Source organism: Anabrus simplex, chromosome 1 (genome assembly GCF_040414725.1).
Source record: "Anabrus simplex isolate iqAnaSimp1 chromosome 1, ASM4041472v1, whole genome shotgun sequence".
Classification (NCBI taxonomy): domain Eukaryota; kingdom Metazoa; phylum Arthropoda; class Insecta; order Orthoptera; family Tettigoniidae; genus Anabrus; species Anabrus simplex.
The window spans coordinates 404,123,779-404,146,988 of record NC_090265.1 but is presented as its reverse complement, the minus strand read 5'-3'; the positions used below and the strand labels follow the sequence as shown (position 1 = coordinate 404,146,988).

General features: G+C 39.5%; 1 protein-coding gene across 1 annotated transcript in view; it reads right to left on the bottom strand.

The window, feature by feature from the left end:
• LOC136856856 (SID1 transmembrane family member 1) overlaps positions 1-23,210 on the bottom strand; it is a 162,472-nt gene that overhangs the window by 76,853 nt on the left and 62,409 nt on the right. Inside the window, exons 7-8 of the mRNA XM_067135054.2 lie at positions 6,052-6,258; positions 853-1,000 (exon numbers count right to left, since the gene is read on the bottom strand). Coding sequence (XP_066991155.2) covers positions 853-1,000; positions 6,052-6,258 — 355 coding nt within the window. The remainder of the gene's footprint in view (positions 1-852; positions 1,001-6,051; positions 6,259-23,210) is intronic.

The window sequence follows — 23,210 nt, the reverse complement described above, 5'->3', positions numbered from 1 at the left end:
CTGGATTAAGAATGGTATTTAATTCCCCAAAAAGACATTGCAGGCATCATGAAGAGCATACCTGAACAAGTACATGAAGTGATTAACAATGGAGATTCCAATTCCTGCTTCTGAGGGTATTCTGAATCGTGAAGAGCAGTTGAAAAAGTGAAGAAAAGTGACAAAACAGTGAGTTTGAAACGGAAATTTTGAAGTGAAAATCCTATGAACATTGATATCTCTCTATATTAATCAACGCTTTTGGCCAGAGTACTGCTTTCAAACTTGTTGTGGACTCTGTTAAAAACATTTATAAGTGCTGCAGAGGTGGTGGATTTTTCTTTTCTTCGATCAGGTCTGTGAATAAATTCATCAACAGACAACCCCTTACTACACAACAGTAAGGCCTAAGAGGCACCATGGCTACACATCAGTCCATTCTGAAGTCTAGAACAGACCCATAATTGAACATTTGAAAGTTTTCAACTTGACCATGCCCATCTCAGTTCTTCGGTTCCTGTCTACCTAAGATGTGATGACCTTCCCCAAGTGGTTCCTTAACACAATTTTCATTATCCTCCTATCCACTTTCCATCTGTGACAGGATAATCAAGCATACTATGTCCATTTACTATGCACTAAAATACAATTTGGTCCAATGTAATCCCACTTACAGTGAAGAAAACTTCATTTAAATAATGTCATATACAATGAAATACACGTCTATCACATTCTTGCTTTGTTAAGTTACTTTTAAGTTTTTTCTTTGTCCAAGATAATTTACACGGATATAAATATCCTAAGAGGCCAAAAAAATATGTATTAAAAAAACACACACAATAGTGCAATGGCAGAATTTTTATAGCTACTTACCAGCTGATAGGTAATAACAAGTTGAACAACAGGTAGAGAGTAGAATACTGCAACAGTCAGCAGATTCCATAAATATAACTGGGATTTCTTGCGCAATATACGAGGCTGCTTTCTTGCAAGATCACAGACAAACAGCATTGTCTTTGTCCTGCAGACAACAAATTGTTAATAATATTATATATTTTTATTTTCAAAATCTTCCTCCACTTGGAGGTTACCTAAGACAAAGAAAACAGTAAAACAATTTCATTCAAAAATAAGAAAGTAAAAGTAAACTAGAAGGCTCAGTCTGGTGAATACAAGTGGTGTCATGAGTATCAAAAGAGAATCCCTGAGTGCTTTCAGTCCCCAGTCGAAAAACTCCTTGGAACTGATATTAAAGGTCTTATCAGCTCTATCATTTCTCAGGGCCTGTCCCTCTCGCACTGATCATGAGAACCCTCACTTCCACATCTTCCAGGTTGTATATATTCATATAACATGGCAATGTAGGCAGGTAGATAGTTTTCTTATCTCTGTCTACTTCATCTGGTTGGTCAGAGTGTATTTCAAATCTTACCGAGGGGTATAATATATATCCCTTTTTTTCTCTTTAATGGCAATAATGTCTATCTTTCTCATGCTGCCATTTACTCGGATGTCATGGACTTCCTCATGCACTTGATGTTTCAAAGAGCTTCACCAAAGACACAGGAACCCAAGACGTGAGGTAAAGTTTCAGCCTCACTGCACCTTCTGCATCATTTAACATCAAGGGACCTTCCCAATACAGCTTTTACAGATGCAACGTTACATGCCATTTTCAGCGTGTCTCTCCACTCCATGCTAGAAAGGCCACCATGGTTCCTACCCCAGTGGTTTGCAGGAGGAAACTCCTTGTACAGACACTGCCTGACCTTTGCTTCTCAGCTGGCACCATTTCTCAAATTCAGATTCTCGTAATTTATTTCTGAGTTTCACTTTGTCATACTCACTGTGCCTGTTTTTCATACCCTCAGTTTTATCATTTACGTTTGGCTCAGTTAAGCATCTGTTAATTTCTTTATCCAGATTTCTAGTGGCTTCAATATACTGGTTCCCCTCCCGTTTCAGAATGTTGCAACTGTTTATATGCTCAAGCAGGCTTCCCAGCTTGCCATAAAAACACCTAACCATTTATACTGCTTATCCGAGTAAATCATAGAATTCGGAGCGTCAGTACGAAGCACGGGCATTAAGGAAGTACAATTTTTAAATATAGTCGCTGCAGCACTTCAGTCATTCCTGAGAGCATGTATGCTCAGTACGTACATTCGTAGGCTAGCCACAAATACCATTACAGAAGCATTAGCCCATATTTATGTTTGTTTGTGCGTATTGAAAACGCCTCTGACAATTAATGGTCCCGCCCAGTGTGAAGTATGTGCTGTGATTCATTTTTTAAATGCAAAAGACGTGAAAGCTGTTGAAATTCATTGGTAGATTAATGAAGTGTAAGGAGAACACACTATGAGTGAAGGAATGGTAAGAAAATGGGTTAGAGCATTTACAGAAGGCTGTACTAGTGTCCATAACGAGAAGCATAGTGGGCGACCGTCTGTCACTACTGAAGACTTGGTGCAAAAAGATGATGCAAAGATTCAAGAAAACAGACTCGTTATGATTTCATCACTAAGTTACGAGTTGCCTGAAATTTCAAGGAGTATTCTTTATGAAATTGTGTCAGGATGCGATTATTGGAAGTTGTGCTCATGCTGGGTACCAAGGATGCTGACAGAGGTGCACAAAACCAAGCGCATAGGCAGTACTTTGACGTTCCTTGAGTAGTACAGAAATGAGGCGATGCGTTCCTAAGCCTAACTGTCACGGACGATGAAACATGGGTGGCTTATGTTACACCGGAATCAAAACAGCAATCCATGCAATGCAGACACTAAACATAAGCCAAAAAAGTGAAATGCAAGCAAACAATTTCAGCTCGCAAACTCATGTGCACTGTGTTTTAGGATAGGAAGGGTGTGTTACTTGTGGAATTTTTGCACCGGTGTGACACTAAATGCTGAGGCTTATTGTGAGACCTTACATGAACTCTGTTGTGCAATCCAAAACAAGCGGCGAGGCATGCTCACAAGGGGAATTCTTTTGCCTCATGACAACACGCGACCTCCCACAGCTAAACAAACCTGAGACCTCATCACTTCATTTGGTTGGGAACAATTTGATCATCCTCCATATAGTCCTGGCCAACTACCATTTGTTCCTGCACTTGAAAATGCATTTAGGAAGTCAGCTCCATGACGATGATGACCTAAAAAAGACCGTACTGCAGTGGCTGGCACATCAGGTGGCAGATTTCTATGAGGATAGAATTCAAAAGCTGGTTTCATGACAAGTGCCTTAATATGATTGGAACTTATGTTGAAAATAAGTTTAAGGTAGTCTTACATATTTAAAAAAAAGAATTGTTTAAAAATTGCATTATTTTTTTCTATACCATAATGGTACTTACTTAAAAACATGCCTTATAGATCATACTCAATAAAAGAAACAATATTTTATCCACAACTGACAAAAAATATAGGCCATATTTTAGATGTGTAAATTTAGCAAAAGATTTGGAAGCGTATTTGTAAACGTTTCTCTTAATTAAATTTTTTTTTCAATATTTTAAAATTACAAGATTGTTTATATTTATTTATCATGTAACACTATATTATGTTCCCCAACATATTATATCCCATGTTTAAATGGTTGTGAAAACTGTGTTTGGTTCCGAAGTGTCTTATATCCAGGTATATCGCCAGGAATTTCAACATAATTCCAAACACAAAGAGTCTTATTATTGGGTTAAACTATACAGTAGTCTATAATATTATGAATTAATTATACTTATATATTTTGTGTCCCTGCAACTGCAGGTTGACAGAGAAAAAGAGCAACATAAAATCTGTAAGGCAGAGGATTACCTTAGATGTTAGGCCCCTTTAAACAACAAGCATCATCATCATCATCATCGTCAAGTATTACAGAAGGGGTTGTCTGCCTACACTCTCCTTGTCCCCTGCCACCAATGCTCATGATCATATACCAGCTGTTTTTTGTTACAATTAGCTGTTGTGTATCTGTTGTTAACAGGTTACTTTTTGGCAGCAGTAATGCCATTTAGCAGAGATGAACGGCAGCAGAAAATAGAGAGCACATCTCCACTAACAACAACAGCCAATCAATGCAATGTTACTGCTGATAAGTTTTAGGGCTGAAGAAACTGTATGCCATCACATTTGTATACACATCAGTCCATTCTAAAGATGAGAGCAGACCCATGCCTATCTCAACTCTTCAGTCCCTGTCTACCTCAGCGATATTAAGACAGATGGGTTAGCCATTATAAATAATATAAAATCAATTACAGTAAACTAAATTCTTTAGTTGAATGACAGGGGTATCCACCTCAAAAGTTGTAAAAACGTTCAAGTATCTTGGGGAAATTATAACTTGGAACCTAAATGAGAAAGCCTCAATAGAATACAGAACAACAAAACTGAGACAAGCACAACAAGTCACATGGTCAGCATATAAAAAGATATCTCTCTCGATAAACGCCAAATTCAAACATTATGGTTCAGTAGTTAAACCTGAAGCAACTTATGCAAGTGAAACTCTACTTAAGTTGAATACCAAAGCAACAATGAATAAAATTCAAAAAATAGATAGAAGGATCATCAGGACAATCATCAATAAAAAACATCAAGTAAATGGACAATGGAGACTGCTGCCTAATGAAATAGTCTATCAGGAAAATGAATCAGTTGTGGATACAATGCGAAAAAGGAGAATTGCCTTTTTCAGCCACATAGCAAGACTACCAGAGACCAGACTACTGAAACAATTTTTCAATTTCTTTTGGAAAAGTAAAACCAAAAACAACTGGTTTGTTGAGGACCAGAATGCTTTAGAAGAGCTGAATATAACAATGAAACAAATTGCAGAGAGAAAAGAAAAGAGTACTCTGAGAAGTAGAGATACAAGACTGAAATTAAATACAGTCAAACAAAAACAGTACACCATTAGATGAAGAGAGGGCGGCCAGGTCAGAAAAAAATGAAGTAGTTCTGGGAAGAGAAGAGGAAGTTGAGAAAACATTACAACTAATATTGTGAAGACTGTAGTGCATATGGATTGATTTAAGTGCTCCAATGTGGGCGTAAACTATGTAAATAAATAAATAAATAAATAAATAAATAAATAAACTAAATTCTTTAGAGTGCAGCGAACATTAAAAAATAATCTGAGCTATATTTTATTAACAGTGAATTTTTAGGCAGACCACCACATTTTAAGTTTTAAGTTTTAAGTTTCCTATCTTCCAATCACACCTGAGTCACTTCTGTCCACTAAGTAATCAGCACTTAAACAGCCTGTGTCACGATGGGTTAAAATGCAAACAAGAACCAAGTATCCTCTTGCCTGCTCTAAAGATGTGTAGGAAAAGTTGTATAAATTGTACGGGTTATAATACATCATATTATCTCAAATACAGTATCTATGCAAATCTCATAGCAGCAAGAGAATATTTGATATTTGATATCTAGTGGAGATAGGTTTGAGCAAAAGAAACACAGTACACTTCAACTAATCACGAGAGTCTGTGTAATGTTATTGTAGACCAGTGTAATGGCTAAGGACATTGTAGGCCACCATATTTAGTTTCCTTCCAGCTCGATATATTAGGGCACCCAAGATCAAGGGAGTCTTTCCTCCTTCCCTCCTTTTATTAAATTTCCCTTCTCATTTTGATGGTCATCTTATATTCTTGATCAACATGGGCTGATGACCCTGTGGTTTTGTATCTTACAAAAACAATCTCGAAGACGATCAAAGCCACCAGGTAACTCATTACCATGATGAATGAACAATATTTCCTTATCAACAATGTTCAGTGTTGATGGACTTAGCACTAAAATATACTTTTCCGGTTTTTGTACTTAAAGTTTGCTAGTTATGTCCTCTGTTTGACTACGGAAGAAAACTGATTCAGTAATTATACATCATATGATGATAAATTTATACAAGTTTCTTACTTAATTCTATGTGCAGTTAACTTAAATACTTTCTGTAAACAGACATTCCTACGATGATTTACAGATACTAACTTTTTCCAATATTCCTAGTCAACAAAATGTGTGAATTTACACAAGAAATACGATATGCAGTACTGACCTGAAAATGTCCTTATCACTGTCAGCATCCCTCAGCATGTCTATGTCAGTTTCATCAAGGGACGAATCTGAATGACAATGAGGTATACTGCTCAAATCACTAGCTGGGCTCTGAATTTGACCGTAGCTGGTAGGTGGGACAGACGATGATGGTGTATTGCAGCTCTCATCATCAAAGAAACTCTGCTCTGACAGCAACCTTCGCCTCCTGGTTAACAAAGTAATCAAACAAGTTACAAGATCAACCAAGAATGACATACCAAAAGATACGGCTAGAAAAGTACAAGGAGAATTAAGATGAGAAGCATACGAAGGTTATGAGGAAAGTTTTTAGCAGTGCATAAACGTAATTCTGAGGACAATGGGATTATTTTCATTTGAAAGAGCAATGTTTTTCAACCTTGGAACATGCGCGCGCAACCCCTCCTAGCAGTAGTTCCTCCGCAGCAAGGGAAGAAAGCACAGGCAGTGCCGAGTCAGACACGGTGCAAGATGGAACTGTCGCGCTGCGATTATGGAGCAATGAATTTTTATGAATGCCATTCTTCTTTGCTGCACGTTTTTGGTGAGGCTGCCCCTTCTAGAGCCACAATTGGATTGGTTTCGCGAGTTTTCAAGGGGTCGGCAGTCAATTGAAGATGAACCTCGTCCCGGTCGCCCAGCAACAACTGTGACTCAAGAAAACATTGATGCTGTGAGGGAAATGATCAAAGCAGATCCACATCTTACATTTTGTAACATTGAAGGGACCTTAAATATTGCATTAAGAGCAGCGCAGACCATCGTCATGATTATTTAGGCCTTACCAAGAGATGTGCCCGTTGGGCGCTACATTCCCTGACAGAAAGCCAAAAGGACAAGAGAGTGGACTGGTGTCATTTCATGCTAGAAAAATTCAGTGGAGGGCAATCCGAAGACACCTACAATATCGTCACAGGTGATTAAACATGGGTCTACCATTATGACCCTGAAACGAAGAGACAGTCTTCTGTGTGGTGCTTTCCAGGGGAGGAACCACCCACAAAAGTTCAACAAAGTCGGAGCTCTGGAAAGAAGATGGTGGCAACTTTTTTTTACGAAAAAGGGGCATCTCAACTCTGCGACCTTGGACACACATCGTACAGTCAATGCTGAATGGTATGTGAATGACTGTTTTCCCAAAGTCCTCGCCACTTGGAGGTCACACACCCAAAGTCCAAGAGTGGGCACCTTCTGCTGCATCACGACAATGCATCTGCACACAGGGCTGCCAGAACAATGGACTTTTTGGAAAGAGAAAAAGTGTGAGTGTTACTCATTCCCCCTATTCACTAGACCTGGCCCCATGCGACTTCTTTCTGTTCCCTAAGACCAAGGAAAAAATACGTGGGCAGCGGTTTTCGTCACATGAAGAGGGCATTGCAGCGTACAAGAGTGCACTAAGTGACATCCCGAAAGAAGTTTGGACTGAAATGTTTTCTAAGTGGTTTCAGAGAATGGAAAAATGTATATGTGCTAATGGAGAGCATTTTGAAAAGTTGTAATTGTTGTTTCGCAAATAATTTTCTTTCCTCACACTTTGCTTGAAACTTTCAGCATAGCCCTCATATTAGACATGCAGCTGCATTCATCCTTGCAGGTTATTGTGCAAACAAAATTACACTGCAAAAAAACAGACAAATAACTCAACAGCCTATGAACTCCAGTAAGTAGGAGAGCTTATATGAGACCTCATATACTCTGTGGAAAATAGGAATTGTGATGACTAAGCATTACTACACTACACAAGCACCCTATAAAGAAAGGCTTATATTCACTTTAGTAGTGATCAAAGATCAAAAATAATTTCAATTCAATTTATTTGTGCAAGATAACTACTAGAATAGCTTACTTTAAGGAACCGTATACACTGGGCATTTTCATATACATGGGATAAAATCTACATAAAAAAAGTGAAACAAACTATAGTCTAACTAATGGCAAAAAATAGTTATACATTCCAGATCTCGTGATTGAAGTATTGCAAATTTTCGTGTCAAAGCATAACTCTGATTTTGCTGGTTCACTCCAGTGTATTTAAAGATAAAAATTTCATTGTTCCGTATTGAAATTATTGATGTTAAAAATTAAATAACTGGAAAGGAGGTTCAACCTATTGAGTACTGAATAGGTTGAACCTCCTTTCCAGTTATTTAATTTTTAACATCACTCCAGTGTGTTATGCCTTTCAGCATTCAGTCCGCAAGCTTCTGTGAATTTACTAAATGTCACCACAATCCTCTATTTGCAACTAGTGCTGTGGCCTCATTTAGTTCTATATCTCTTATCTTTACAGCGTTAGAAACTGAGTCTAACCATCGTCGTCTTGGTCTCCCTCTACTTCTCTTACCCTCCCTAACAGAGTCCATTATTCTCCTAGGTAAACTATCCTCCTCCACTTACCTCACAAGACCCCCCCACCGAAGCTGGTTTATGCGTACAGCATCATCTATCGGGTCCATTCTAACTTAGCCTTTGTCTCCTCCTGCCATTGTTCCAACCTGTTTATACTAGAAATTTTTCTCGCTACTTTCATGTCTGTTGCTTCTAACTTAAGAATAAGATATCCTGAGTACACCCAGCTTTTTCTCCCGTACAGCTGGTCTGAAAACAGACCGATGTAAAGATAGTTTCGTCCAGGAACTGACTTCCTTCTTACAGAACACTGTTGATCACGACTGTGCACTCACTGCATTAGCTTTACTGCACCTCAATTCAATCTCACTTACTATACTACCACCCTGGGAGAACACACATCCTAAATACCTGAACTTATCTACCTGTTCCAGCTTTGTATCACCAATATGACATTCAATTCTCTTGGATTTCTTACCTACTGACATCAATTTAGTCTTCAAAAGGCTAATTTTCATACCATACTCATTGAACTTATTTTCACATTCCCAGATATTAGACTGCAAACTTTCGGCACAATCTGCTATTAAGACCAAGTCGCCATCATAGGCCAGACTGCTCGCTACATTTCCACCTATCTGAATTCTTCCCTGCCACTTCATACCTTTCAGCAGATGATCCATGTAAACTACGAACAATAAAGGTGAAAGATTACAGCCTTTTCTAACCCCTGTAAGTATCCTGAACCAATAACTCATCTACCATAAATTCTCACTGCAGCCCAATTGTGAAACATAAATGCCTTTGATTGATTTTAATAATCTACCCTTAATCCCATAGTGCCGTAGAATGGCGAACAACTTTTCCTTTGGTACCCTGTCATAGGCTTTCTCTAGATCTACAAAACATAAGCGTAACTGTCTATTCCTCTCGTAGCATTTTTCAATTAGCTGGCGCATACTGAAAATCTGATCCTGACAGCCCCTCTGTGGTCTGAAATCACACTAGTTTTCATCCAACTTCCTCTCAACGATTGATCGCACCCTCCCTTCCAAGACGCCAGTGAATACTTTGCCTGGTATACAAATCAATGAGATACCTCGATAGTTGCTGCAATCCTTCCTGTTCCCTTGCTAATAGATAGGTACAATTACTTACTTTTTTTCTTTTTTTGCAAGTTGCTTTACGTCGCACCGACACAGAAAGCTCTTATGGTGATGGTGGGACAGGAAGGGGCTAGGAATGGGAAGAAAGCAGCCGTGGCCTTAATTAAGGTACAGCCCCAGTATTTGGCTGGAGTGAAAATGGGAAACCATGGAAAACCATCTTCAGGGCTGCCGACAGTTGGGTTCGAACCCAATATCTCCCGAATACTAGATACTGGCTGCACTTAAGCAACTGCAGCTATCGAGCTCGGTGGTACAATTACTGCTTTTGTCCAATCTGAAGGTACCTCACCAACATTCCATGCTAATTTTATTACTCTATGAAGCCATTTCATCCCTGCCTTCCCATAATACTTCACCATTCCAGGTCTAATTTAATCTATTTCTGTTGCTTTATGAAAATGGAGTTTATTTACCACCTTTTTCATTTCCTCAAGTGTAATTTCACCAACATCATTTTCCTCCTCCTCATGAGCTCAGATGTTCACGACATCTCCAGGAATATTTCCTTTTAGATTGAGAAGATTTTCAAAATATTTCCTCCATCTGTCCAGTGATTCTATGGAATCTACTATGAGCTCACCTGAATTTTCAAAAACACTGTTCATTTCCTTTTTCCCCCTCCCTTCCTAAGATTCTTTATTACTGTCCAGAAAGTTTTCCCTGTTGCCTGACCTAGCCTTTCCAGGTTATTACCAAAATCTTCCCACAACGTCTTTTTGGATTCAACAACTATTTGTTTCGCTCTGTTTCTTTCATCTACGTACAAATCTCTGTCTGTGTCAGCCCTTGTTTGGAGCCATTTCTGATAAGCCTTCTTTTTACATTTACAAGCTGCTCTCACTTCATCATTCCACCGAGATGTTTGCTTTTTCCCATCTTTACACACAGTTGTTCCTAGGCATTCCCTTGCTGTTTCTACTATAGCATCCCTGTATGCTACCCATTCTCTTTCTATATCCTGAACCTGCTTACTGTCTACTGTTCGGAACTTCTCACTAATCGTATCCATGTACAGTACTTCTGTCTAATTTCCTTGTCCTGGAGATGTTCAATCCTTATTCTTTTGCAGACAGAGATTTCACTTGCTCTATCCTAGGCCTAGAGATAATTAGTTCACTACAGATCAGATAGTGGTCTGTATCATTGAAACATCCTCGAAAAACCTGCACATTCCTAACAGATTTCCTGAATTCAAAGTCGGTTAAGATATAGTCTATTATGGATCTGGTACCCCTACCCTCCCATGTGTAGTGGTGAACAGCCTTATGCCTGAAGAATGTATTCTTAACTGTCAAACCCACACCAGCACAGAAGTCCACCAAACACTTGCCATTCCTATTGGCTTCCATATCTTCCCCACATTTACTAATCACCCTTTCGTATCCTTCAGTTCTATTTCCAACTCTCGCATTGAAATCGCTCATTAGCACTATCCTATCCCTGCTGTTGACCCTGACTACGATGTCACTCAATGCTTCATAAAACTTGTCAATTTCATCCTCATCTGTGCCCTCACGTGGTGAATGCACTGTGACAATTCTAGTCCTAAGTCCTCCAACTGCCAAATCTACCCACAAAATTCGCTCATTTATGTGCCTAACAGAAACTATGTTGCGTGAAGTAGTGTTGATTAACAGTCGTACCGCACACTGTGCCCTTCCCTCTTTAACACCCGTCAAGTACACTTTATAATCTCCTATCTCTTCCTCATTATCTCCCCTTACCCAATAGTATTAACTCCTAGCACATCCAGATGCATCCTCTTTGCTGACGCAGCCAGTTCTACTTTCTTTCTTGATAGTTCCCCATCGAATTCCATTTTGTTTGCCAAGTTGTTTCCAAGGAGTTAAAATGTTCTGAGCTCAGTAAATTTGTGAAGCAGGATGCTACCCTACTTACACATAGTCCAAGTGAGGATCTCTCCTCAAACGGATTGGGGACCCCAGTGGATTGTATAGTCCTAGCCGCCTGAGCACAAGGAGGGCCATGACTCAGAATATGTCCGAGATGCCTACTCCCATTCCGTAGCAACTGGTATCCCGACTCTCAGGACCATTTACTAGGCCACTCAGCCATTGCCTATGGTTCACGAACTAGGACTAGGACGTGACTACAAGGATACTCCATGCAAAAAATTACCTGTCGCTTTAAACTGGAAGAATGACAAATCTAGGGCCAAACTACACATATAAATTATATGTGCTACAACTAGTTGGAGTACTGAGCACGTAGGCTGTGCGGTTAGGGGTGCGCAGCTGTGAGCTTGCATTCGAGAGACACTGGGTTCGAACTCCGCTGTCGGCAGCCTTGAATATGGTTTCCCGTGGTTTCCCATTTTCACACCAGGCAAATGCTGCGGCTTTACGTTAGTTAAGGTCAAGGCCGCTTCCTTCCCACTCCTAGCCCTTTCCTATTCCATCGTCGCCATAACATCTATGTGTGTCGGTGCAACGTAAAGCAACTTGTAAAAACTGGTTGGGTCAGACGACTGTAGCTGTAGGCTAGCTGCCAGCTTACTCCTGATGTTTGAGAGCATATGGAGAAGAGAGAACAGATAAGCCAGAGAGCCGTTTCTACTATATCAGTTAACAGGAAGTAATATAGCGATTTTGAGGACGGTTTAAAATAAAAGTGAATAGCCATAATGTGTTCCTTACAGGGAGAGGTCTTAAATCCTATGCAAGTGGTACTGTTTGCAACGAGTTATTTCCAAGATAAAGGTTTATCTTCTATGGGAGAAATAAATTGAAAAGAAGCAATAGGTTGGTTTGTTATTGATTTAATTGTTAGTAATCGAAAGGCGTTTGTTTTATAAAAATGTCTCTTGATGTAAATGAACAACAATGATAGTGGCAATGATTGTAAAACTTGTTCTGGACAAGTGATGATAAAGGTTCAAGTTCGAGACTCCAACATGAATCCCCAGAATATAGTGGTGCAACAGGTCTGTCTCCATATAAGTAGGTTTCAGCTATATTCCTAGTTCAGAAAGGAAACCTAAAGAGTCTACTATAAGGTATGCTTATAAGGAAAAAACTGTTAAGTTCTGGATTACTGAATGTGGTGAAAAGTGGCTATCATGTACAAACGTTAGAAGGCATGTTCACTTGGTTACAACAGAATGTCTACTTTACGTGCGGAAGAAGTGGGTGAAAAAATAATTCTCACTTTAGGGAGGCTAGAAAAGCAAAAAAGATTTCTACCTATAAAGGGTGATTTTTACTGATCTCATGCAAGGATGGATTGATTCAATAAAACACAGAATTAAGAACAGGAGGATTACTAAATTTGTTTCACAATTTCACGTACCGTCATTTGGGGTTATTTCGGACGCAGGAGGTAATTTCAGACAAAATGGTACTTTTTCGTTTCACGGTTGGTCACTCTGAATTTTCCAAGATAGAATTCCCGCGCTCGAATTTTTTGAATTTCAAGACTAATTCCCGCGCCAATTTTAGCGCGTATATCCTGTGTTGCTTACGAAATTATCACGTTAATAATGGTCGTTGTTGTCGGTTTCATTATAGCCTTGACAATTGGTACAGGAACTTCTTAGTGTACACAGGTATTAAAAGAGTCCAGCTGCTGTTCACTATTGTCTACCATTTGTTCTGTTGTGTTTGAAAGTATCCGTGAGGCTTCTACGAAGTTTATCTCTAAACACTTCGTTCTACACACATTTTTCTGTGAATCTGTGCAAGGCTGGGGTAATTTCGGACTATGCCGCGTGTGTACAAGAGAAGATTAGGAGGACAGTTGTATTGCAACTACGAGAAAAGTAAACTCGATGCGGCAGTAAATGCCATTAAGGCTGGAAGAATGTCCTACCGCAAAGCCGCGGAGTATTTTCAGGTACCGCGATCGATCCTGGAGAATAAGGTGAACCGCACCAACCCCAAAGCAATCGGAGCACCACCTGTCCTGGACACTGAAGAGGAGGAAATGCTTGTACACGGGATCGTCCGAGCAGCACACTGGGGATATCCTCTCACTTCAAGTGATATTCGATATATTGTAAAGGGGTACCTTGACAGGATTGGAAGAAAGGAGAGGAGATTTACCCAGAATCTTCCAGGCATCGAATGGGCAAGGTCTTTCTTAAAGAAGCACTCCAGAATTCTCTCCGTTCGTCTCTCAGAGAACATTAAGAGAGCTCGTGCGGAGGTTAGCTCGGAGTCCGTGCGCGAATTTTTCGTTAACGTGCAACCCACTCTGGAAAACATTCCACCGGAAAATGTCATAAACTATGACGAAACCAACTTAAGTGACGACCCTGGGAAGAAACACGTGATTGTTAGGAGAGGGATTAAGCATGCGGAGAGAGTAATGGACTTCTCCAAGACAAGTATTTCTGTCATGTGTGCAAGTGGGGATGGAAAACTACTGCCCCCGTACGTTTTGTACAAGTCTGAGCATCTGTGGGATACCTGGCAAGAAGGTGGCCCTCCTGGCACCCGATACAACAGGAACAAAAGTGGATGGTTCGATCTACCGATTTTTGAAGACTGGTTCTTAACGGTGGCACTGCCGTATTTGAAACAGCTGGATGGACCAAAAGTCATGATCGGGGACAATTTATCGAACCATGTGTCTCTCTCAGTTGTTCAAGAATGTGAAAAGCACAACATTTCTTTTATCCTTCTCCCACCAAATAGCACACATATTCTACAACCTTTAGACGTGTGTTTTTTGGGCCACTTAAGAAAGCCTGGAGGGATGTGCTGACGAACTGGAAGAAGTGTACACGTGGGCCTATATCTAGAGATGCTTTCCCATCTCTTCTGAAGGAGACGCTAGATAAGATAGAGGCGCGAAAAGCAGATAATATCAGAAGTGGCTTCCGCAGCACTGGATTAATTCCTCTTGACCCCCAGAGAGTCCTTAAAAGGTTTCCAGAAACAATCAGATTCAAATGCAAAGGAATCGTCTTGGTTATCCACTTTCGAGACAGTACTATCTCAAGCTCGTTATGGCTCTGGTTCTACCGCATCATCTCGCCGTCGTAAACTGAATGTTCCTCCGGAAAAATCTATCGTGGGTGGTCACTTACGTGACAGTGAAACTGCTGTACAAAATCAGGAAGAAGTTCCACAGTTATCAGATGACCAACCATGCAGTTCCACACTTGGACTAGAAAGTTTCGTCGTAGTGAACTACGATTACGAGTCTGGGAGCAAGAAACAAACTAGGCAATATGTTGGTGTGACGGTCAATATAGGAGCTCAGGACGTCGTCGTAAAATTCCTACGGTCACACAGGGGAAGCAAGAAAATATTTGTGTTTCCGAGTGTCGAGGATAAGGACACAGTTCTGAAGGACCAGATTGCCAAAATTCTACCAGCACCAAAAGAGAAAAGGGGAATATTCACCTTTGATACAGACGTTGTGTAAATAATCCACACGAATGACTAAATTGAATAGAAAGTAAACTATACTGTATTTTGTGGCAAAGTTTTGCTTGTTTTGTTATGTAAATAAGGAATAATTCTGCTATATCACGCACATATATTTTTTTCGCAAATAACTGTCCGAAATAACCCCATACATGAGGTAATCGCGGACGGTAACTTAAAAACACTGCATGTCCGAATTTACCCCAACATATGGGGTAACTTCGGACACATTTTAATATTTTTTAAAACACGACGATGTGCGTTCTCGTGTTTCTTCCGGTGTTCATTTTATCTCTTAGATATGTACCTAGACGTAGAAATTAAAATAATATAAATTAAATTCATTAATAAGGACAATAACAAAAAAAAAAAAAAAAAAAATCGCTAAAAGTGTCCGAAATTACCCCAAATGACGGTATGCATCACTAGATTTCAGGGATTACTTATGTTGATGTAGAAATTGAGAAAACAGCAGCAGAAGAATTGGTGAACACACCGAAATGGAGACATTAAGTATAACCCCGCCTCAATTTAAATTACTGACCAGAGTGGATTTGAACGAGAAATTCAGTCTAAATGGTGAAAGACACGTGTACTCTGTAGCATAATCTATTAGAGGTAACTTGGTGCGCGTTTAAAGCTAGGGGCTTTACGTTGCATCGACGCAGATAGGTCTCATGGCGAAGATGGGATAGGATAGGTATAGGAGTTGGAAGGAAGCGGCCGTGGCCTTAATTAAGGTACAGCCCCAGCATTTGCCTGGTGTCAAAATGCGCATTTAAAGTGAATTAATTTGGGAACAAATGAGTGTTATTACAGTGAAACGAAGCTGAATACACCAGCAAAAGGTGAGATTCTATATTTACCAACAAAAAACAGTGAAATTTTCATGTGTAAAAGTGATTTAATTTTAAATACACATTCATTATAGAAACAGTCGACATATTGGTCTTCTAGTAGTTACCAAGAACTTATACATACAGATGATTTTCCGAGAACCTTTATATAAAACATCAAAGAGTAATACTCTCAACTGTAGAGAGTATTCATTTATATCGACTGTGACGCACCAAAAATCAGAGAGTAGACAATTATGACAGCAACACAAGGAAATAACACTGAACATTGCGCAAAATGCGCCCCAGAACTTACACAAGGATGTGATGGCTGCAATTCATGGTATCACAATTCATGTACATCACTCGGGGCAGCCGAAATCAAGGCACTGAACTCACGAAAGGGAAACCTTCTTTGGATGTGCGAATCATGTCGCTTTAGGCGTCAAAACTATGGTCTATGTAAAACTTCATAAGAAGAATCAGAAATCGCCAGAAACTATAATAGCAATTATAAAGAATTAAAAGACAAAATAGAAGACCTAGGTGAAACATTAATGACAAAAATGACTCTTTTAATGGAGACACAACTTAAACAAACTGACCTACTAATTACAATAGCCTCTACAGCTCCAAAGGAAAATAATACAGAATTTGCTCAAACATCTAGATCATCAGTAATAAAGGGAATAAGCCACTTGGAAATACAAAGGAACAATGCAAAAATCAGGGAGGATGCTGTAACGGATACAAAATCCACAATCAATGAAACAACAATGAATAGGAATGTGGAAATGGGAAAAGTGAATAGCCCAGGAGTACCCCGACAAGATAATATAATCAGAAAAATAAAAGGGATGGGTAATAAGCCTACAATAATTGGGACAATGAGCAATACCGACCTTCGAGCTGGAGAAAGGAAGGCTTGGTTATACATAAGAAAATTTCACAGAGATACTACAGAAGAAAAAATTAAGGAACATCTTCAAAAACAAGGAATAACAAACAAGGTAAATTGTGAAGAATTACAAACTAAAGGATATTTCAAAGCTTTTAAAATTTACATCCCGCTTGCGGAAAAAGAACGAGCCATGGAAACCGGATTTCTGGCCAGCCGGAGTTCCTTTTTTTTTTTTTTTGCTAGTTGCTTTACGTTGCACCGACACAGATAGGTCTTATGGCGATGATGGGACAGGAAAGGGCTAGGAGTGGGAAGGAAGCGGCCGTGGCCTTAATTAAGGTACAGCCCCAGCATTCGCCTGGTGTGAAAATGGGAAACCACGCAAAACCATCTTCAGGGCTGCCGATAGTGGGGTTCGAACCTACTATCTCCCGAATACTGGATAATGGCCGCACTTAAGCGACTGCAGCTACCGAGCCGGAGTTCTAGTAGGACAGTTTCGTTTTCGAAACAGAAGGCAAGGCGCAAAATTTCAATAGGTTAATGAACACATTAATTAAAAAAAATAACTTTGATTCAGGAAATTTCACAATTGACTTGATTTTATGGATGTAGGAGGAATAAGAGGTTTGCTTTCAACAACTCCAGAAAATCCTTGGGCAGGACATGATATAATTGTAATCACAGAAACAATGCTGACAGAAAGGATGGATACGCCAGGCTACTACAGCAAACACACATTATCAATTCATACAGATCGAGGAAGGCCAGAAGGACGAGTGATCTGCATGTAAAACAACAAAATGGGAAGATTTAGAGATACAATAATAGATGAAAACTTAGTAATCTTGAAAGCAGAAGAAATTACTATAGTAGGAACATATATTAGCCCGTTGAAAAAAAAGTGGAAGACACTGTCGAGCAAATAGCCAAACTTCTAGCCTTTACTGACAAGGATGAAAATGTAATCCTAGCTGGCGATTTTAACTGTCCGTCTGGATAAACAGAATAGCAAAACAGATATCGTATTAGAAATGCTGCCCACGGAAGGATACTGTCTAATCAATAAAAGTGAGGAGTTCACCTACTTGGCTCCAAACGGCTCCAGTACCATCGATTTAATCTTCTATCGAGGAAGAAATATTAAATTGATATGACATCAGATTATGAGAAATCAAGGTATAGCCGCACAAAGGAAACATCTAGCAGTATCGGCAAATTTCTTAATTAGACAAAAGGTCCCACATGAAACAGAGAATATACACATAATATCAAGAAGTATAGATGAAAACAAACTCAGGGAAAACAGCCAAAGAATAGAAGAGACTCATCAGCTCATTGAGGAAGGTAATCTCGAAACAGCTTTAGGTATGATCAATGGAATAATAAGGAATTCTTTGCCCCACAAGGAACTTTGGAAGTCCAAAGAATGGTTTGATGTAGAATGCTACATAGAAAGAAGAAAAACGCTTAACTTACTACATATAGCCAGAAGACTTAAAACTGTAACCATCTTACAAGCTTGCGCGATACGACGAAGAAGTTATAAACAATTATTGAAAACGAAAAGGAACAATCATACCGAAATGCAGGCACAACAGAAAGCTCAAGAAGCTTTAAGAGATCCTTTTCTGGCTTTAAAGATGAAAAGGGTGAATCCATCAAATCAAATAAATACGAATAAACGGGAAAACCACTTTAATAATGTATTAAATACAGGAGGACGAACATTAGCACTAGATGTCTTAAAAAGTAGTTCGACAAAAACGTCTAGAAATAACAATAGATGAAGTGACAAGAACAATTCAAGACACTAAAAAACACAAAGCAGCCGGTCAAGATGGAATTTACAATGAGAATCTAAAAGATAAAAAGACAGTTGTTAGCACCTTATTGGACCAAACTATTCAATAAATGTTTATAAACGGGTAGAATCCTGGAGAGCTGGAGGTTGTCCTACATATAAATCTTATATAAGGGAAAAGGAGAGCCTGATGATGAAAACTCGTATAGAGGGATAGGATTAGAGAACAACAACATAAAAGTATACACAAAAATCATTAATCAAAAACGAATTAATTGATGATCATCTTCCAGAGGAACAATTCGGGTTCAGGAAAGGCAAAGGAACTCTACAAGCTGTCGCTAATTTACTAGATGAGGTGCAAGAAGCACTTAGGCATCAAAAAGGAAAATTTTATGCTGTATTCATTGACTTCATCAATCAATCCCTAATCCAAAGTACCTCTGGGTAACGCTTGACCGAACCCTATCTTACAGAAAGCATCTTGAAAACCTCGGTTCTAAGTTGAGATCACGTAATAATATTCTGTTTAAATTGTGTGGAACTTCATGGGGTGCTTCAGTGGACACATTACAACGCACTGGGCTTGGCCTCATGTATTCTGCAGCTGAATACTGCTCTTCAGTATGGCTTAACAGTTGCCACGTGAAGAAAGTCGATGTACAACTTAACACCACCATGCGTATCAGCTCTGGTACTCTGAAGCCAACTGCAACGCACTGGCTGCCAGTCACGTCCCACATTGCTCCACCAAGCCTGCGACGTTCAAGAGCCCTTGTTCAAGAATATGATAAGAACATGTCCAATCCAACTCTACCTATCCACAGAGATGTTGCAGATCTCTGGAGACAAAGGCTGAAATCCCGTAAGCCACCAATGAAAACAGCTAAGAATCTAATGGATGCTGGTTTCAATTTAAAAGAGGAATGGAAAGAGCAATGGATTCGTACAGCTCCGGAGTGGCCAAGCCTCTTTAATCCAAACCATGCCCCAGCTGGTTTCAGTTTGCCAAGAAGAACATGGGCATCACTAAACAGGTTTTGCACTAATTGTGGAAGATCTGCATTCTCCCTTCACCAGTGGGGCTTCGGGGACTCTCCAGCGTGTGATTGTGGTGCTTTAGTCCAGACCATGCATCATATAATGGACGAATGCCCTCTGCGTGCTTATGGTGGAGACCGGAAAGACTTTGCTGATGCCTCAGAATCCCTAGTGCAATGGATAAACAATTTAGATATCCATGTGTAACTGTTCCCTACTTACCATGTATTCTTTGCAGGTTTTTCTTTTGTATAATATTGTATATACTTGTCCATTCTGTAAATTCCATACGCTTAATAACAATAATCAATCAATTAATACTGATCTGCATTTAGGGCAGTCGCCCAGGTGGCAGATTCCCTATCTGTTGTTTTCCTAGCCTTTTCCTAAATGATTTCAAAGAAATTGGAAATTTATTGAACGTCTCCCTTGGTAAGTTATTCCAGTCCCTAACTCCCCTTCCTATAAATGAATATTTGCCCCAGTCTGTCCTCTTGAATTCCAACTTTATCTTCATATTGTGATCTTTCCTACTTTTATAAATGCCACTCAAACTTATTCGTCTACTAATGTCGTTCCACGCCATCTCTCTGCTGACAGTTCGGAACATACCACTTATAATACCAATCTAATGGTCCGTTATTGGACATTATAAATTTTCCAGTTAACTCATTCTTGGTTGCTGCGTTTCACCCTCGTGTGCTAAGTTGGGCTCAACAGTTGGTACTTAGCACACCTACCAAGACGCAAGGCTAGTGCATACCGTGGAGGCCACTGCATAGGCTACTTGAAGCCACCAGCAGTGCCAATGCACTATGAGAGACTATGTCTCACTTCCAAAAATTGATGTCTGCCTGGCCATCAGATGATATAGATGTTGATTCCCATAGGGAACATGAAATATTTGTCCTGAATGAGTAAATTTATAATACCGATATAATGGTCCGTTATTGGATATTATAAATTTATATTTCATGTTCCCTATGGGAATCAACATCTATAACATACCACTTAGTGAAGCAGCTCTTCTTCTTTCTCTCAATTCTTCCCAACCCAAACTTTGCAACATTTTTGTAACGCTACTCTTTTGTCGGAAATCATCCAGAACAAATCGAGCTGCTTTTCTTTGGATTTTTTCCAGTTCTTGAATCAGGTAATCCTGGTGAGGGTCCCATACACTGGAACCATACTCTAGTTGGGGTCTTACCAGAGACTTATATGCCCTCTCCTTTACATCCTTACTACAACCACTAAACACCCTCATAACCATGTGCAGAGATCTGTACCCTTTATTTACAATCCCATTTATGTGATTACCCCAATGAAGATCTTTCCTTATATTAACACCTAGATATTTACAATGATCCCCAAAAGGAACTTTCACCCAGTAAGGCCTTTGACTTGCTCAACAGGTCAAAGCTAATGGGAAAATTAGATGGTATGATTGGAGCAAACAATGAACTAAAGATGGTAATAATAGCCTATAATAGTGTGAGAATAGATGATGGGGTATCACTCTATTCTCCCATCACTTAAACGGTGTGTTACGAGGAGACACCATTAGCCCTACGCTTTTTAACGTAGCTACAACAGACATCGCAAGAATAACAGATAATTTATCGACAGTGCTTTATGCCTATGCAGATGACATGGTAATAGGATCGAGAAACAGAGAAGACCTTCAGATCGCGGTAGATAGATTACAGGAATGGGTAGAAACAAACGACTTCCAGGTTAACAAGGACAAGACGGTCTGTATGGTTTTCAGAAAAGGAGGAAGAATAGCAGCGACAGAAAGAATTTCATATGCAGGGGTAGGCTTGACTACAGGAAATAAGTTTCGCTATCTCGGCATCACTCTACAGACGTCAGGATCTTCATTCAAAATACATGTGAGGGAAAGAGCAGCAGCAGCAGCAGCAGCAGCAGCAATAAGAGGAATTTACGATATACAAGACCCAATCAAAATATCAATAGGCTCGGCAATGAAACTTTTTCATGCAAAGATACTGCCCATTCTGATATACGGTATAGATTTAATCTGGGACAAATTATCAACATCAGACCTAACTACCCTTGAAAAAGTGAAAGCTACCTTTCTGAAAAGAATATTAGGTATTTCTAAGACTTTTCCATCTAGACTAGCTTATGAGTTAGCTCAGGAGTCTTTTCTTATCGAGGATCTTAGATATCTTTCTGTACCATCGGCACCTCAAGCCACTGCTCATCTAAATCTGAGGTTAAGCAAAAGAGAAGAAATCTGGCTGGAGTTTTACGTGACGGATGCTATGACAAGTAGAGACTGGATGGGCCCAAATAAGAACATGCGCAGTGCTATCAACAGGCTGGCTGTACACGGATTTCATCATAAGCTATGTGTAAAAGAGATATATCACGAACCAAGCGACGAATGAGTGTGCAAATTGTGGGAAAATATGTGAACGATGCCCATTCAATAAGTGTAGCAAAAGAGAAAAGACCTTACATGAATATAGTAAAGAGTAGAACCATTATATATGGCCATTGGCTGCAATAAAACTTTATTATATTCTATTAGAGCACTAGCTCACTCACATACTATAATGACTACGATCAGCATGGAGGGTTACCCATTGCCAAAATTTTTATTGCGTAGCAGGAGACTGCACAAAGCTTTGGTCCAATAGGTTTGAAAAAGATGTTTAAAGCTGTTCACAGCATTGATGACGACGATGATGATGGTAATGATGACAACGACAATGATGAGGATTATGACTGTTGTCTGAAGGGGCATAACATCTAGGTCATCAGCCCCTAATGGTATGAGGTGAAACAAAATGTAATAATAATTAAAACTGTAAAATATATCCACAGGCTAGAATTTACAATATCGTTATCAGTGGATCAAATTCACCGTGTCTTATTTTCGTGTATGTAAATGATATAAAAGATAGATTAAAAGAGAATACAGCATTGCCTTTGAAGTGAAATTATACATATCATTCAAATCACAAGTAATAAAAGAACACATTAAAACACACAAAGACTAACTTAAACAGTGCCAATAGAAAAAACATAGTTAACAATAAAATAAAAAAACAAATAGAAAATTAACTTTTATAAAAGATAAAACAGGCCACGCTATCCCTCATAAAGTGGATGACAAGGTCTGCTGACTACTTGTCATCTCGTAGAATGAGGGAGATGTTACTCGGAAGTTTTAGACTACGGCACAGATCGACCAGGTCCACAAACTCTGTAAATATGTGTACCACAGTAAGATGACTGCCGCAAGTACACGGGGGGGGGTTTCTCCCTTTAGTAAGTAAGAGTGCGTGGCCATACCATGGCCAATCCTAAGACAACATAATACCACTGCTTCTCTTCATGAAACCTGAAGGGAAGTCTTCCATACCTTCGTAATTCCTTTAACTGTTTACGGTTTATTTGGAAGAGGGGTGGTCTGCCACTCCATTTCCCAACTGGACATAAACAGATGTCTCAGCTCAGAGAACGAATATTACCGACTGGAACCTTGTAAGGCAATAGGACCAATGTGACCGCCTCCTCAATGGCCCTATCAATTAAATTGTTTCCTGCTACACCCATGTGGCTTGGCAGCACAAAACCATGATTATGGCGTTAGTATTCCAACATGCGGCCA